The sequence below is a fragment of the Podarcis liolepis genome, assembly GCF_965112155.1.
Source record: "Podarcis liolepis genome assembly, chromosome: 13".
Taxonomy (NCBI): domain Eukaryota; kingdom Metazoa; phylum Chordata; class Lepidosauria; order Squamata; family Lacertidae; genus Podarcis; species Podarcis liolepis.
The window spans coordinates 43,249,611-43,263,518 of record NC_139573.1 but is presented as its reverse complement, the minus strand read 5'-3'; the positions used below and the strand labels follow the sequence as shown (position 1 = coordinate 43,263,518).

Here is a 13,908-nt window from a genome sequence, read left to right as displayed (position 1 = left end):
CCTGAAGCAAAGTTCTTAACCCAAGGTACTATTTCTGGGTTAGCGGAGTCTGTAACCTGAAGCGTATGTAACCTGAAGCATATGTAACCCGAGGTACCACTGTATATGTGTGTGTGTGTCTTCTTTCCACCTCCCATTCCATTGTGTTCTTCAAAAGGGACAACTCCCCTTTGATACTACCTGCAAATGGTGTCTGTTGACCACGTTAACTTGCAGTAGTAAATGCCCTTCTTTCTTTCTTTCTTTGTCTGTCCTCTTAGGCGATGACTGCGATACATTTTGGGACAGGGACCAGCTCACCAACAGCTGCTACCAGTTCAACTTCCAGTCCACCCTGTCTTGACAGGAGGCTGGGAAGAGTTGTGAGCAGCAAGGGGCCAGCCTGCTGAGCATCACAGAGGTCCACGAACAGACCTACATCAATGGTGAGCAATGGGCACAGGGAACTGAAGAAGTCCCTGTGTGCTGGACCTGGGGGGGGGGGTTACCGAGAGGCGTGGTCAGAGTCCGGTCCTGGGTCAAGGGTCTGGAGACTGTCCACCAAGGGCAAAGCGGGGTCCAAAGCAAGAAGCCGGGCCTGGTCAGGAACTCAGGAGAGCAGGTCAGGGTGCTGGCAGGAACAGAATACCAATGATGTTGCTCCCGCAACCTGGGACTGGGCTGACTGGCCTTTATCTCCTCTGAGGCCTAGGGCGGTCCCGGCCCACAGGTGACTCGCCTCTCCTGGCCTTAAGGTGAGCACTCCTCCTGAGAGAACTTAGTTCCCTCCGCCTCTCTGCCCTGAGCCTCTGAAGCTCAGGAGAGGCTGGAGGGTTACTGGACCTAGGGGCAGCTTCGCCTTCCCCTGACAGGGCTGGGAGAGGAGCACCTGCAGGCAATGGGTCCTCAACCACCTCCGGAGCCAGAGTGGATTCACCTGGTGCCTGCTCCTGAGGACCTGGCACAGGTGAGGGCCCTTCCGATTCAAGCCCCTGCCCCTGCTCAGCCGGCCCTGGAGGCGGGGACTCCTGTGCAGGCTGGGATTCCTCAGATTCAGCTTCTGAAACAGATTCCCAGGCCATCACACCCTGCTTCCAAAAGTGTACAGGATGCCCTGACTTGCCTTTCTCCCTGTGTACCAGCAAAAGGCCGTTCCAGTCATGTTTGTTCTCCTGGTCTACTTCAGTGAGTGGGAACTCGGTTTGGGAAGGGGCTGTAATGAAGACTGACTCTGGGAAAGTGGGCCAATCACTGTATAACATATGTGCAAATGTCTTTCTGAACAGCGACAGGAGATTTGGAGCTGGCAGTTCTGTGATCACTTGAGATTCTGCAGCGGATTTCATTTCATTTTAAATTTGTATACCGCCTTTCTATCTTACAATACTCAAGGTGGTTTACAAGCTGAAGAAACAAAAAATGTACACCTTATAACAATCGAATGCAATACAGAAAAAAATGATAATAAAACATAACTTTAAAATAGGCAACCTACATCAAAAAAGCAACATTCAACAACCATTAGAATAGTATAAAATAATATCAACATATAAAAGTTAAACAGAAATCCACTCAACAGTTACAATAATTGCCTCAGTACATAAAACAATGCAATACACATTGAGGCAGGTGGAAGGAGGCCTTGCCTGATGGAGTCTCTCCCCTCACAGTCTCTCTCAAATAATAATAATAATAATCATCATCATCTATACCCCACCCTCCCTGTCTAGAGCCGGGCTCAGGCCGGCTAACACCAATAAAATCACAGTAAAAATGTAATAGGGGGAAAAGAAAAGAAAAATTAAAATACAGGTTAAAATGCAATTTAAAATGCAGCCTCATTTTAAAGGTAGCCGATAAATCAAGACTATAAGGGGAAATAAACATAAGGGTCAGGCTGAGTCCAAACCAAAGGCCAGGCGGAACAGCTCTTCAGTACAGTCTAACCTTGCATACCGAACGCCTCCATTTTGGAACGTTTCGACTCCCAAACACCGAAAACCTGGAAGTAAATGCTCTGGTTTTCGAACGTTTTTTAGAAGCCGCACCTCGGTTGTCAAACGTTTTGGAAGCTGAATGGGCTTCCGGAACGGATTATGTTCGACAACCGAGGTTTGACTGTATTGCTGCAGAAATTCAGAATCTCTTGAGTATCGGAAGAGAAGGAAAGCTGGCAGGCTCTTCTTGCAAATGAGAGAGATAGGATCTGGGGACAATCAGGCTGTGTTATGTGGTCAGCAGGGCAAGCGTCCAAGATTTAAGGAGGTCTCTGTGGCTGGAGGAAGTGGGGTCTAGGTTCTGTCAGGGACCAGGAAGTGATTGTGTTGCTGCATGTGTCTTACTCTGAGAAGGTGGAGGATCTGACTGCCCTTTTCCTGTCTACACCAGGACTGCTAACGGGATATGGTTCCACACTGTGGATTGGGCTTAATGATCTGGACCTCAACGGGGGCTGGCAGTGGTCAGACAACTCACCTTTGAAGTTCCTTAACTGGGAGAGTGGTAAGTAAGAAAAATACCAAGAGGATGGGTGAATTATCCCACTGAATTGACAAATGAGCACATGGCTGGCATGGGCTGTTGGTATTTGCTGGAGACTAATTTTATGCAGGTGGCGCTGTGGTCTAAACCACTGAGCCTCTTGGGCTTGCCGATCAGAAGGTCGGCGGTTCGAATCCCCGCGACGGGGTGAGCTCCCATTGCTCGGTCCCAGCTCCTGCCAACCTAGCAGTTCGAAAGCACGCCAGTGCAAGTAGATAAATAGGTACCGCTCTGGCGGGAAGGTAAACGGCGTTTTCGAGCGCTGCTCTGGTTTTGCCAGAAGTGGCTTAGTCATGCTGGCCACATGACCCGGAAAAACGGTCTGCGGACAAACGCTGGCTCCCTCGGCCAATAAAGCGAGATGAGCACCGCAACCCGAGTCATTCACGACTGGACTTAACTATCAGGGGTCCCTTTACCTTACCTTAGTGCTACTATATCACTTTTTGGAATACAAAGTGTTGTGACAGTTCTGATACTGGTTTGGCCAAAGGTACCCCACAAATGTCAACCGTGAGCAGTCACTTGAACTTGGGTCACAGTTGGCAAATCAAGCTCTTCAGCTGTGCAGTATAAATTCTCTCCTGCCTTCAGTGATACAGCTAGATAATTTAAAACCCCAGACTTAGTGACCTTTCCCCCTCTTCTTCTTCTTTTTTGCAGTGAGGGGCTTTTGACGCCCATGTGTATTGTGGGCAGTTGTGAAGCAAACAATTCACATTTCTCTTCTCCATCCCCTCCCAGCTCTCCTCCATACTTTAAAACTGCTTCTACGTTTCTGATAAATCAGAGCAAGAAACACTTTGTGAATTCTGATTTATTTTATTTTTTTAAGGAGCATGTGGAGTTTCTCATTTTAAACTAGCCATCTGGACTACGGGAATAAAATGGGGTTTGCTTCTGCTGAATGGATGTACTTGGGAATAAGCATCATATTTGCTTGTTATGGAAAAGGATGTAGTGGTTCTAAAGTAAATAATGAAACGAGCATTCTGTACATTGGTGCTTGGCCATTTCTTGACACACTCTCTCTCTCTGTACAGTGGTACCTCGGTTTACATATGCTTCAGGTTACAGACTCCGCTAACCCAGAAATAGTACCTCGGGTTAAGAATTTTGCTTCAGGATGAGAACAGAAATCCTGTTCCAGCAGTGCAGCAGCAGCAGGAGGCCCCATTAGCTAAAGTGCCCTTACAAATGCCCTTACAAATGTATATAAAATAAAAGAGACATTGAATGGGTGCTTCCCAGAGTGTTCAGTTTGAAAGATAAGGAAGGAGTGCAAGCTTATAGAAGGCCATATTGCCATTCCCAAACGGCCGTCCCATCTTCTCTTATTCCTGCTACAGTGGTACCTCGGGTTACACACGCTTCAGGTTACATATGCTTCAGGTTACAGACTCCGCTAACCCAGAAATAGTACCTCGGGTTAAGAATTTTGCTTCAGGATGAGAACAGAAATTGTGCTCCAGCGGCGCAGCAGCAGGAGGAGGCCCCATTAGCTAAAGTGGTGCTTCAGGTTAAGAACAGTTTCAGGTTAAGAACGGACCTCCGGAACGAATTAAGTACTTAACCCGAGGTACCACTGTATATATATATTAAAGCAAGAAGATCAAGGGATGAACCTGGATAGCTCAGTTCTTTAGAGCATTGGTAGGCAAACTAAGGCCCCGGGGCCGGATATGGCCCAATCGCCTTCTAAATCAGGCCTGTAGACGGTCCGGGAATCAGCGTGTTTTTACATGAGTAGAATGTGTGCTTTTATTTAAAATGCATCTCTGGGTTATTTGTGGGGCATAGGAATTCATTCACCCCCCCCCAATATAGTCCGGCCCCCCACAAGGTCTGAGGGACAGTGGACCGCCCCCCTGCTGGAAGAGTTTGCTGACCCCTGCTTTAGAGCATGGTTGCAGGTCTGATCTCAGTATGGGACTTCACTGTGGGGGGGTTGGATCCTGAATATCTCTCCCAACTCTACAATTCTATGAGTCTTAAGGATACTGCAGCAACCAGCATTGGCCCCAGTGACCCATGGCCCCCAGGTGCTGACACCAAGCCTGTTTGCCACTGCCCCATCGCCTGCTGTAATTGTGGGTGGCTGGGTTGTGGGGCCTTGGGAGTTCATCCAGAAGGCACAACCCTAGCTGCCCCACTGGCTGCCTCTTCCAAGTCTCAACAACAGCATCCAAAGTGCATTCCTTATTCCGATTCTCATTGGAACACAGTGGTACTTCAGGTTAAGTACTTAATTTGTTCTGGAGGTCCGTTCTTAACCTGAAACTGTTCTTAACCTGAAGCACCGCTTTAGCTAATGGGGCCTCCCGCTGCCGCCACGCGATTTCTGTTCTCATCCTGAAGCAAAGTTCTTAGAGAGCCAGTGTGGTGTAGTGGTTAAGAGCGATAGACTCGTAATCTGGGGAACCGGGTTCGCGTCTCCGCTCCTCCACATGCAGCTGCTGGGTGACCTTGGGCCAGTCACATTTCTCTGAAGTCTCTCAGCCCCACTCACCTCACAGAGTGTTTGTTGTGGGGGAGGAAGGGAAAGGAGAATGTTAGCCGCTTTGAGACTCCTTCGGGTAGTGATAAAGCGGGATATCAAATCCAAACCCCTCTTCTTTTTCTTCTTAACCCGAGGTACTATTTCTGGGTTAGCGGAGTCTGTAATCTGAAGTGTATGTAACCTGAAGCGTCTGTAACCCGAGGTACCACTGTAAATGCATAGGCTGCCTCCACACCATATATTTAAAGCACAGGATTCCACCCAAAATCCTGAAAACTGTACTTTTTTATGGGAATTATAGTTCAGTGATGGCATGAGCTACAGTTCTCATTATTCTTTTTTTTTGGGGGGGGGGGAGCCATGTGTTTTAAATGGGTGTGTGCAGCCTCTATATTTGAGATTCAGAACTGATCTCAGGTGACATCCTCTGGTGTGGTTTTGCCTCTTGCCGCACAGCAAAGCACTGTCAGGCTGTGCTTTTCTGGGTAAATAACAGCTGTAGTTGCAAAGGTTGGTGATCTCCCCCTGCCGCCCCTTGCAGATCAGCCTGACAACCCCAGCGAAGAAAACTGTGGGGTGATACGGACAGAGTCGTCAGGGGAGTGGCAGAACCGCGACTGCAGCATGGCCCTGCCTTACATCTGCAAGAAGAAACCCAATGCCACTTCTAATATATACTTCTTACGTGAGTAATATGCAGAAAGCGATGGGTTTGACGTATATATATCATGATCTGAAAGCCACCTATCTCATGCCTGCCTTTCTGCAACCCCAACAACTATTGGCCGAGCTGTTCTGATGTCACGGAATGTCCGTGAAACATGTGCTGACTGTTTGGAGTAGAAGTGAGTGTCGGGAACGGAATGCTGCAAAGAGCGCAGCTTCTGTGAGACGAGTGAAAGGGCAGTTTAACTGCGGTCTTTTTTTTTTTCCTGGCTGAAGCTGAACAGGAAGAGTAGGCCTAGGGGAAAGCATGACTATAAAGCAGAGAGTGGGCAGAAGAAGCTTTCAAGCAGTGCTGTTGAGAGAAAAAGACAAAATCCTGAGGGGAAAATGAAGGAGGGAGACCTGGTGGAAAACATCTTGCTGGATTTAGGGGCAGAAATACATGGAGTTGGTTGGAAGGAAGTAGGCAAGCAATGTCGGTTTGTAGAAAAAGTGCCAGGCAGTCCTAGAGGGTCTAAGTGAGGAGGGAGGGGAATTTTACACTTTCATCTGCATTGGCTACAGGGCCTGTAGTTTGAAGGATTTTATTACCTCTCTGTTAGATGGAGCCTTTTGGATTCATATATTTATTTACTTTTTACTATTTCTGACCTGGCCTACCCTGTAAGGCCCCAATAAATCAAAACTAAATAAAAGAAGGGAAAAGGTTTACAGTCGTACCTTGGAATTCGAACAGAATCCGTTCCGGAAGTCCGACTTCCAAAACGTTCGGAAACCAAATCATGACTTCTGATTGGCTGCAGGAAGCTCCTGCAGCCAATCAGAAGCACCGTCGGATGTTTGGCTTCCAAAGATAGTTCGCAAACTGGAACAGTCACTTCCGGGTTGGCGGCGTTTGGGAGCCAAAACGTTTGAGAACTAAGCTGTTCAAAAGCCAAGTTACGACTGTGCATGCAATGATAAAAGAACAAGTAAAACAGCACAGTGTGGAAGAAGTGAGTCCTTAAAAAAACAATAACCCCATTAATTGACAGAGGCCAGAGTGAAAGAGGTGTGTCTCTTCAGCACACGACAGAACCTATACGATGAAGATGCTTGCTAGTTTGTTCGTGGAGGGCATGTGAAATTTCTGCTTTCTGGGTTGCGGGTCTTGGGTGTGAGCTCCTAATTAAAATATTGGTCCCACAGCTTTCCCTGGATACTGCTTACGCAAAGCTTTGCTTTCCCCAATTGCAGTAGAGTCTGATGTGAAGGTTGACTGTGATCCAAGCTGGCAGCCTTTCCAGACCAACTGCTACCGCTTGATCAGTGAAAAGAAGAGCTGGCCAGATGCCAAAAAGACCTGCTTGCGGAGCGAAGGGGATCTGGTCAGCATCCACACCCTCAACGAACTGGAGTTTGTTACCAAGCAAATCAAGCAAGGTAAGCAATTCTGTGTCACACTCTGTGTGTGTGTGTGTGTGTGTGTGTGTGTGTGTGTGTGTTTGCTTGTGTGTATGTGGATTATCCCATAAAGAAGGCCGATTGCTGAAGAATTGATGCTTTTGAATTATGGTGCTGGAGGAGACTCTTGAGAGTCCTATGGACTGCAAGAAGATCAAACCTATCCATTCTGAAGGAAATCAGCCCTGAGTGCTCACTGGAAGGACGGATCCTGAAGCTGAGACTCCAATACTTTGGCCACCTCATGAGAAGAGAAGACTCTCTGGAAAAGACCCTGATGTTGGGAAAGATGGAGGACACAAGGAGAAGGGGATGACAGAGGACGAGATGGTTGGCCAGTGTTCTTGAAGCTACCAGCATGAGTTTGACCCAACTGCGGGAGGCAGTGGAAGACAGGAGAGCCTGGCGTGCTCTGGTCCATGGGGTCACGAAGAGTCGGACACGACTAAACAACAACAACATGTGGATTATCTCTGATTTAACTTTTCTTTAATGCGAGCAAAAGCTTAGTTGAATATCGAGCAGTGACTCTGCTGTAGAACCAGAGTTGCTCCTTTTATATCTGCACACACTTCCAAAATGTATCAAGCTGATTCTCTCCAGGAGAAGCTGGCTGTGCAGAATGCTGATTGGCTGGCTCTTGTGACAATCACAAAGTTGCCTCCCTCCCATCTCGCCATCCAGATGTTTTGGGGACAATCTTGAAGCTATTCGCCTTGAGCACAGGGTGTTAAAAGGGGAGTCTTTTAGAAAATCTGGATTTATTTTTTTTTAAAGCACTGAATAAATGTTTAATGGATAAACATGCCGCGGGGTCTGGAAAATCGTTTTGAAATGTCACAGTCTGGAAGAGCAAAATCGAGGAGAGTGAAGGTTATGGGGAGGAGCTACAGCAGGGAAATGCTCCACTACTTCTATAGGGAGCTATATCTGCCTCTTCCCCAATTTTCTATTCCTCAGGAGGATCAAGTGTTTTGCTAAATGCTCACAAACCAGAGGGAACTGGTTGAGAAAAGCTGGTTGGGAACTGGTTGGGAGCTGCACGGCCAGGGAAAAAACCATGCTATCCAGGGTTGTAAAGACTGCAGAGAGAATAATTGGGTGCACTCTTCCCACCTTAGATCAAATTTGTGTGGCTAGGTGCATAAGAAAGCGGCAGAGATAGCGCAGGATAGTACACACCCTGGAAATGATCTCTTTCAGCTTCTGCCTTCTGGAAGAAGGTATAGGGTTATAAAGGCCAGGACTAGCCGCCTGAGAAACAGTTTCTACGCAAATGCAATTCTGGTTCTAAACGCAGCATAAGGGGTCTCTGTAGTATAGTGCATTTTAAAATGGGTTTTTTAAGTTTTTGGGGGGGTTTGAATGTTTTATGTAGTTTTATGTAGTTTTTATGTAGTTTTATGTAGTTTTTATGTAGTTTTCTGTAGTTTTCAATTTCATTGTTCTGCAAGGGACAATGACAATAAAGATATCGTATCGTATTGCCTGGGTGTATTGCGTGGGGCAGTCACTGGCAGATGAGGATTTTTTTTTCTTCATTTAGTAGAAATCCCCCCTTTCCCTGCTTGTTTTGGCAGATGTCGAAGAGCTCTGGATTGGCCTGAACGATCTCAAGCGGCAGATGAGCTTTGAGTGGTCAGACGGCACGCCAGTGCAGTTCACATTCTGGCACCCCTTTGAGCCCAACAATTTCCGAGACAGCCTGGAGGACTGCGTGACCATCTGGGGACCGGTATGTGTAAGAGCTGGAAGTGTAGCCTTATTAGACTTTACCGATTGGTGGGCTCTGCGTTGCTCCCGGATGGGAGGAAGGAAGTCAAATGACACCGAGGGTTGGTTCAGAGAAAGAGTTCTTTATTTCTGCTCTCCGGAGCAACAGAAAGGCATTTGCGTGGTCAGTCCACAGCAACTCCAAAGAAATGAGAAATTTCATGCAGTATATATATCCTAGCAGTTTGAAAGCACACCAGTGCAAGTAGATAAATAGGTACCACTGCAGCGGGAAGGTAAACGGCATTTCCGTGCGCTCTGGTTTCCGTCACGGTGTCCCGTTGCGCCAGAAGCAGTTTAGTCATGCTGGCCACATGACCCAGAAAGCTATCTATGGACAAATGCTGGCTCCCTCGACCTGAAAACGAGATGAGCGCCGCAACCCCATAGTTGCCTTTGACGGGACCTAACCGTCCAGGGGTCCTTTACTTTTTTTTTTTTTACAGTAATGATAATCTTGAACATATGTTTATTTTCTTTTTTTTTTAAATATTTACTGAGATTTTCAAAAAATTACAAAAGAAGAAAAAGAAAAATACAAAATAAAAATAGTTAAAAACAATTCAGTCTTTCCATCACATATTTTTCATTTACTTATTTCCCAGACCTCCTCACGCCTCCCTTTTCTGTATTCCAGTTCAAATTGTTAATTCAGCAAATCCCTTGAACATATGTTTATTTTCTTACAGAGTTTCCCCCCTTTCCACTACTGTACCTGGGAATAACTTTTGCTGCAATTCTGATTAAGTAAAACAAGGGTAGGGAATAGATCTGAGGACTGATCAGTGGAAAGTGAGGATGTGTAGGAGAAAATTAGATTGAAATGTAGGAGCAGGCAAGATGGAGTATCGCTGCAGAAGGGCACAGAGACAAATAGCCTGGGGTTTTTTGGCAGGGGGTTGGGGAAATCAAAGTCTTCTAAACTATGCGGAATTCTTCCGATAAGGCAAGGCTGGGGAAGCTTTGTCCCTCCGGATGTTGTTGTATTCCAACTCCCATCAGCCCCATCCAGCGTGATCAGTGGTCAAGCATGATGGTAATTGTAGTTTAGCAGTATCCAGAAGGCCACATGTTCTCCTCCCTGCAATAAAGGACTGTATTGGTCCTGAGGCTTTTGTGTGTGTGTGTGTTTGTTTTGTAAATAGAATAAAATTTCATCAGTGCATCCTTCAATGGATTTATTTATTTCCTGTGCTCATATTAGGAGCTCTCCTTTGCTAGACCAAGGTGAGATTAGGGCTCCTAAAAGAACATAGGGGTGGTGCCCCCACAGTTGCAAAATAATTTAAATAATTTGAGTCCAGCAAGATCCGAAGGGCACTAGGTTGGGAGAAAGGATGGACTGGGTATACGTCGTAGGGCGGAAGGCTTACATTTTTGGGTTGCATGTTTTGAAGCTGCTGCCTTCTGTGGGGAATTCTTTTCCTTGAGCTGGGACTTCTCTGCCTCTCTCTGTCCAGGAGGGGAGGTGGAACGATAGCCCTTGCAACCTGACGTTGCCTTCCGTCTGCAAGAAGCGTGGCCGCGTGAGCCAGGGGAGAGAAGAGGAGGACCATGGCTGCAGAAAGGTAAAGAGAGCAATGGCGGCGTTGCATGCAAAGGTGACAGGGCGGAAGGCCGCAGGAAGGGGAAAAGAGGAGGCTGGGAGTTGTGGTTCAAAGGCTGCCTCTTGGGGAACAGACCTCTACAGGTCGACATATGAGCACTTCTGGAGAGGAGAAGGATGAGGCCCAAGGCCTGTCCTGCCCAAGGCAGGTGAGGTTTCTGACTCACGAGCGACTGATGAGGAGAAGTCTCTGTGTTTTCAAGTGCTGCTTTAGAAATAATAATAATAATAATAATAATAATAATAATAATAATAATAATTTGTATCCCGCTCTCCCCAGCCAAAGCCAGGCTCAGAGCGGCTAACATATAAATAAGACAATATGCATAATCAAATAAAATAACATTCAACATTCATTAAAACAATATAGAATAATATTAAATATCAGCATTTCAAAATTAAACAGAAATCCACTCAACAGTTACAATAAGTAATTTCTAAACACTCATTTGGAGCAGAGCGGTGAACAAATAAGAAACCAGAAGTTCGTAAACTCTTTCTAAAATAAAAGCAAGATGCGTGTCCTGTACTCTGTTTAAACTAAGCTATTGCCCTTTGAGAGAGACATTGTACCAGCTGCATGTTGTCTGTCCAGATGTGTGCTGTCCATATAGACTTCCTTTTTCCGGTGCAGCTCAGCTGTCCAAGGAGTATCTCCTTTCCAGCTGGCCAGGGCTGGAATGTGCTCGCCTTTCTCACTCTGCAACAATAGCGCAAGCTGGAAATGGGGACGTGACACGTTTCTGTATTAACTGCTTTTACCTAAGGGAATTCTGGCATTGTCAAGGGCCCTGTGACACCAGCTGGGATGGGGCAGGAATGTTTGTCTGTGTCAGAGGGGGGTCCCAAGGTGTGAGTGGTGGGGGGGTATGAAGTTCAAGCCTGCCATGGGTCACAGAAGGGGAGGCAGAGCTGGCAGGGCTAGTTCAGGGAGCGGGTCCGGTCGCCATCCGTGTCGTGCAAACTGACACAGCTCTGCACTCTGGTGTGTACACTTTTAAGCCCAGCCTTCCCGTTTGTGACGAGTGCCTTGCAATTGACGGCTGCACCCGGCTCTTTAAAAGTAGAGGTATTTTGTTATGCCAAGCCATGTATCATGCTTCAAACCGCGCATCCTATACTTTGAGCTGAAGAAGAAGAGTTTGGATATCCCGCTTTATCACTACCCTAAGGAGTCTCAAAGGGACGCAGGTGGCGCTGTGGGTTAAATGACAGAGCCTAGGACTTGCCGATCAGAAGGTCGGCGGTTCGAATCCCTGCGACGGGGTGAGCTCCTGTTGCTCGGTCCCTGCTTCTGCCCACCTAGCAGTTCAAAAGCACGTCAAGGTGCAAGTAGATAAATAGGTACCGCTCTGGCGGGAAGGTAAACGGCATTTCCATGCGCTGCTCTGGTTCGCCAGAAGCGGCTTAGTCATGCTGGCCACGTGACTCAGAAGCTGTACGCCGGCTCCCTTGGCCAATAAAGCGAGATGAGCGCCGCAACCCCAGAGTCGGCCACGACTGGACCTAATGGTCAGGGGTCCCTTTACCTTTACCTTAAGGAGTCTCAAAGCGGCTCACAATCTCCTTTCCCTTCCTCCCCCACATCAAACACTCTGTGAGGTGAGTGGGGCTGAGAGACTTCAGAGAAGTGTGACTGGCCCGAGGTCACCCAGCAGCTGCATGTGGAGGAGCGGGGAAGCGAACCTGGTTCACCAGATTACGAGTCCACCACTCTTAACCACTACACCACAAGACCGTGTGCAGATTTTATCGATAAAGCTTTCGGACTTTCCCCCAGCTGAGAGTCCCCAAGGCTTTCGTCCGAAGGCGGGAGCCGCGACACGAGAAATCTGTAAGATTCCTTAGAATACTGTTTTTGAATTGAATTGATGTTTGGGTGTGGAGGAGAACAGAGAGGAGAAGTGGCTGAAGTTTACGAGCATTGGTCAGTTTGTTTATATGCTTGTTTTAATGCTCCCCTTTAAGTAAACCCACTGTTTAGCTCTGAGGGATGAGGGTAAAAGATTGGCCTGCTAAAAGTTGAACCCAACTTCTTATAAACATTAAATGGCAACCTTTGCCCAACTTCTTATAAACATTAAATGGCAACCTTTGCCTTTGGACAGCTGGTCCCTTGACTTAGATATGGGCAGGAAGGAAAGCCGCATCATTCCTCAAAAGTTGTGGTGGGAGCTCTGAATTGCTCTCTAGGATCAGAATGCATTGGGGTTGTCTGCACCTTTGAAAACCACCATGTCACTAGTTGCAGTAGACACTGGGCTGGTTTCTGGGCAGTGGCGTAGTGTGGGTTGTCAGCACCCGGGGCAAGGCAAGTAATTTGCGTCCCCTAACCCGGGGCAAGGCAAGTAATTTGCGCCCCCTAACCCCTAACCTGCCGCCGCTGCCAGCTTCTTCTTGCTGCTGCCTGGTCTGGTCTGGTGTGGTTCTCTCCTGCGCTCAGCGCTGCGCTGGGCGGCCACCCCACTGTCCCTCCCCCAGATAGTCCCTCGCTCTGCACGCCTGGCACCCACCCCCTCCACAGTGGGCGGCGACCCAGCGGCTCGGATCGGATTCGCACAGCCAGCACTGCACTGAGAGAGAGTGAGTGAGCCAGAGAGCTGCGAGTGCAAGCGCGCCCCCCCAGATGTTGCGCCCGGTGCGGCCGGCCCCCCCTGCACCCCCCACGCTACGCCACTGTTTCTGGCTCATCTAGCAGATGCTTCTAAAGTTTCCTTTGTAGATGCTTCCTTCGTTTTTGCTCATCTGGCTTTTACTTGGTTCTTTTCCATTGTGTTTTCTACCTTCCCGTTTAAGGAAAGTTTTGTGTGCCATTTTAAGAGTCCGAATGGTTCCCTCCAGATGTAGCTGTGCCAGCTGGAGCTGATGGAAGTTGTAGTCCAGCAACATTGGGTGCTTTAGTTGCGATTCCTGCATTAATGTATTTTTACTCTTGGTTGGAAGCCGCCCAGAGTGGCTGGGGAGACCCAGCCAGATGGGCGGGGTACAAATAATAAATTGTTATTATTGTTATTATTATTGCAATGGGTTTGACTAGATGACTCCTAAGGGGTCCCTTCTAACTCTTAAGAATCTAACATCTGGAGGGCACCAAGTTGGCAAAGGCTGATAAATACCAGCCAAAGGTGGGTCTTTGAAAGGAGAGTCATCTGGACTGCTTTGAGTAGCCCAGCTGTCATGTGGGCCATGCCAGGTGTGTGTTTGTGTGTGTGTGTGTGTGTGTGTGTCTCAGTCTCAGCATTGCTTGGACTCCATGCAGAAGAAAACCCCACGTCTTGCCTTCCTGGTTTGCAGTACCTCTCTCCCCTCCTGACCCAAATCCTCCTCCTTTCTCCAAAACACTCCCCCCCCCCAGCTCTCAAGCCTCGGGACAAGGAAGTATTCTTGAATAATAATACTT

General features: G+C 47.7%; 1 protein-coding gene across 1 annotated transcript in view; it reads left to right on the top strand.

Annotated features, from left to right (window-relative positions):
• The window catches only part of MRC2 (mannose receptor C-type 2), a 76,290-nt gene that overhangs the window by 21,505 nt on the left and 40,877 nt on the right, over positions 1-13,908 (top strand). The window contains 7 exon segments of the mRNA XM_083469438.1: positions 261-340; positions 344-425; positions 2,368-2,481; positions 5,562-5,705; positions 6,923-7,108; positions 8,710-8,864; positions 10,363-10,470. Coding sequence (XP_083325564.1) covers positions 261-340; positions 344-425; positions 2,368-2,481; positions 5,562-5,705; positions 6,923-7,108; positions 8,710-8,864; positions 10,363-10,470 — 869 coding nt within the window.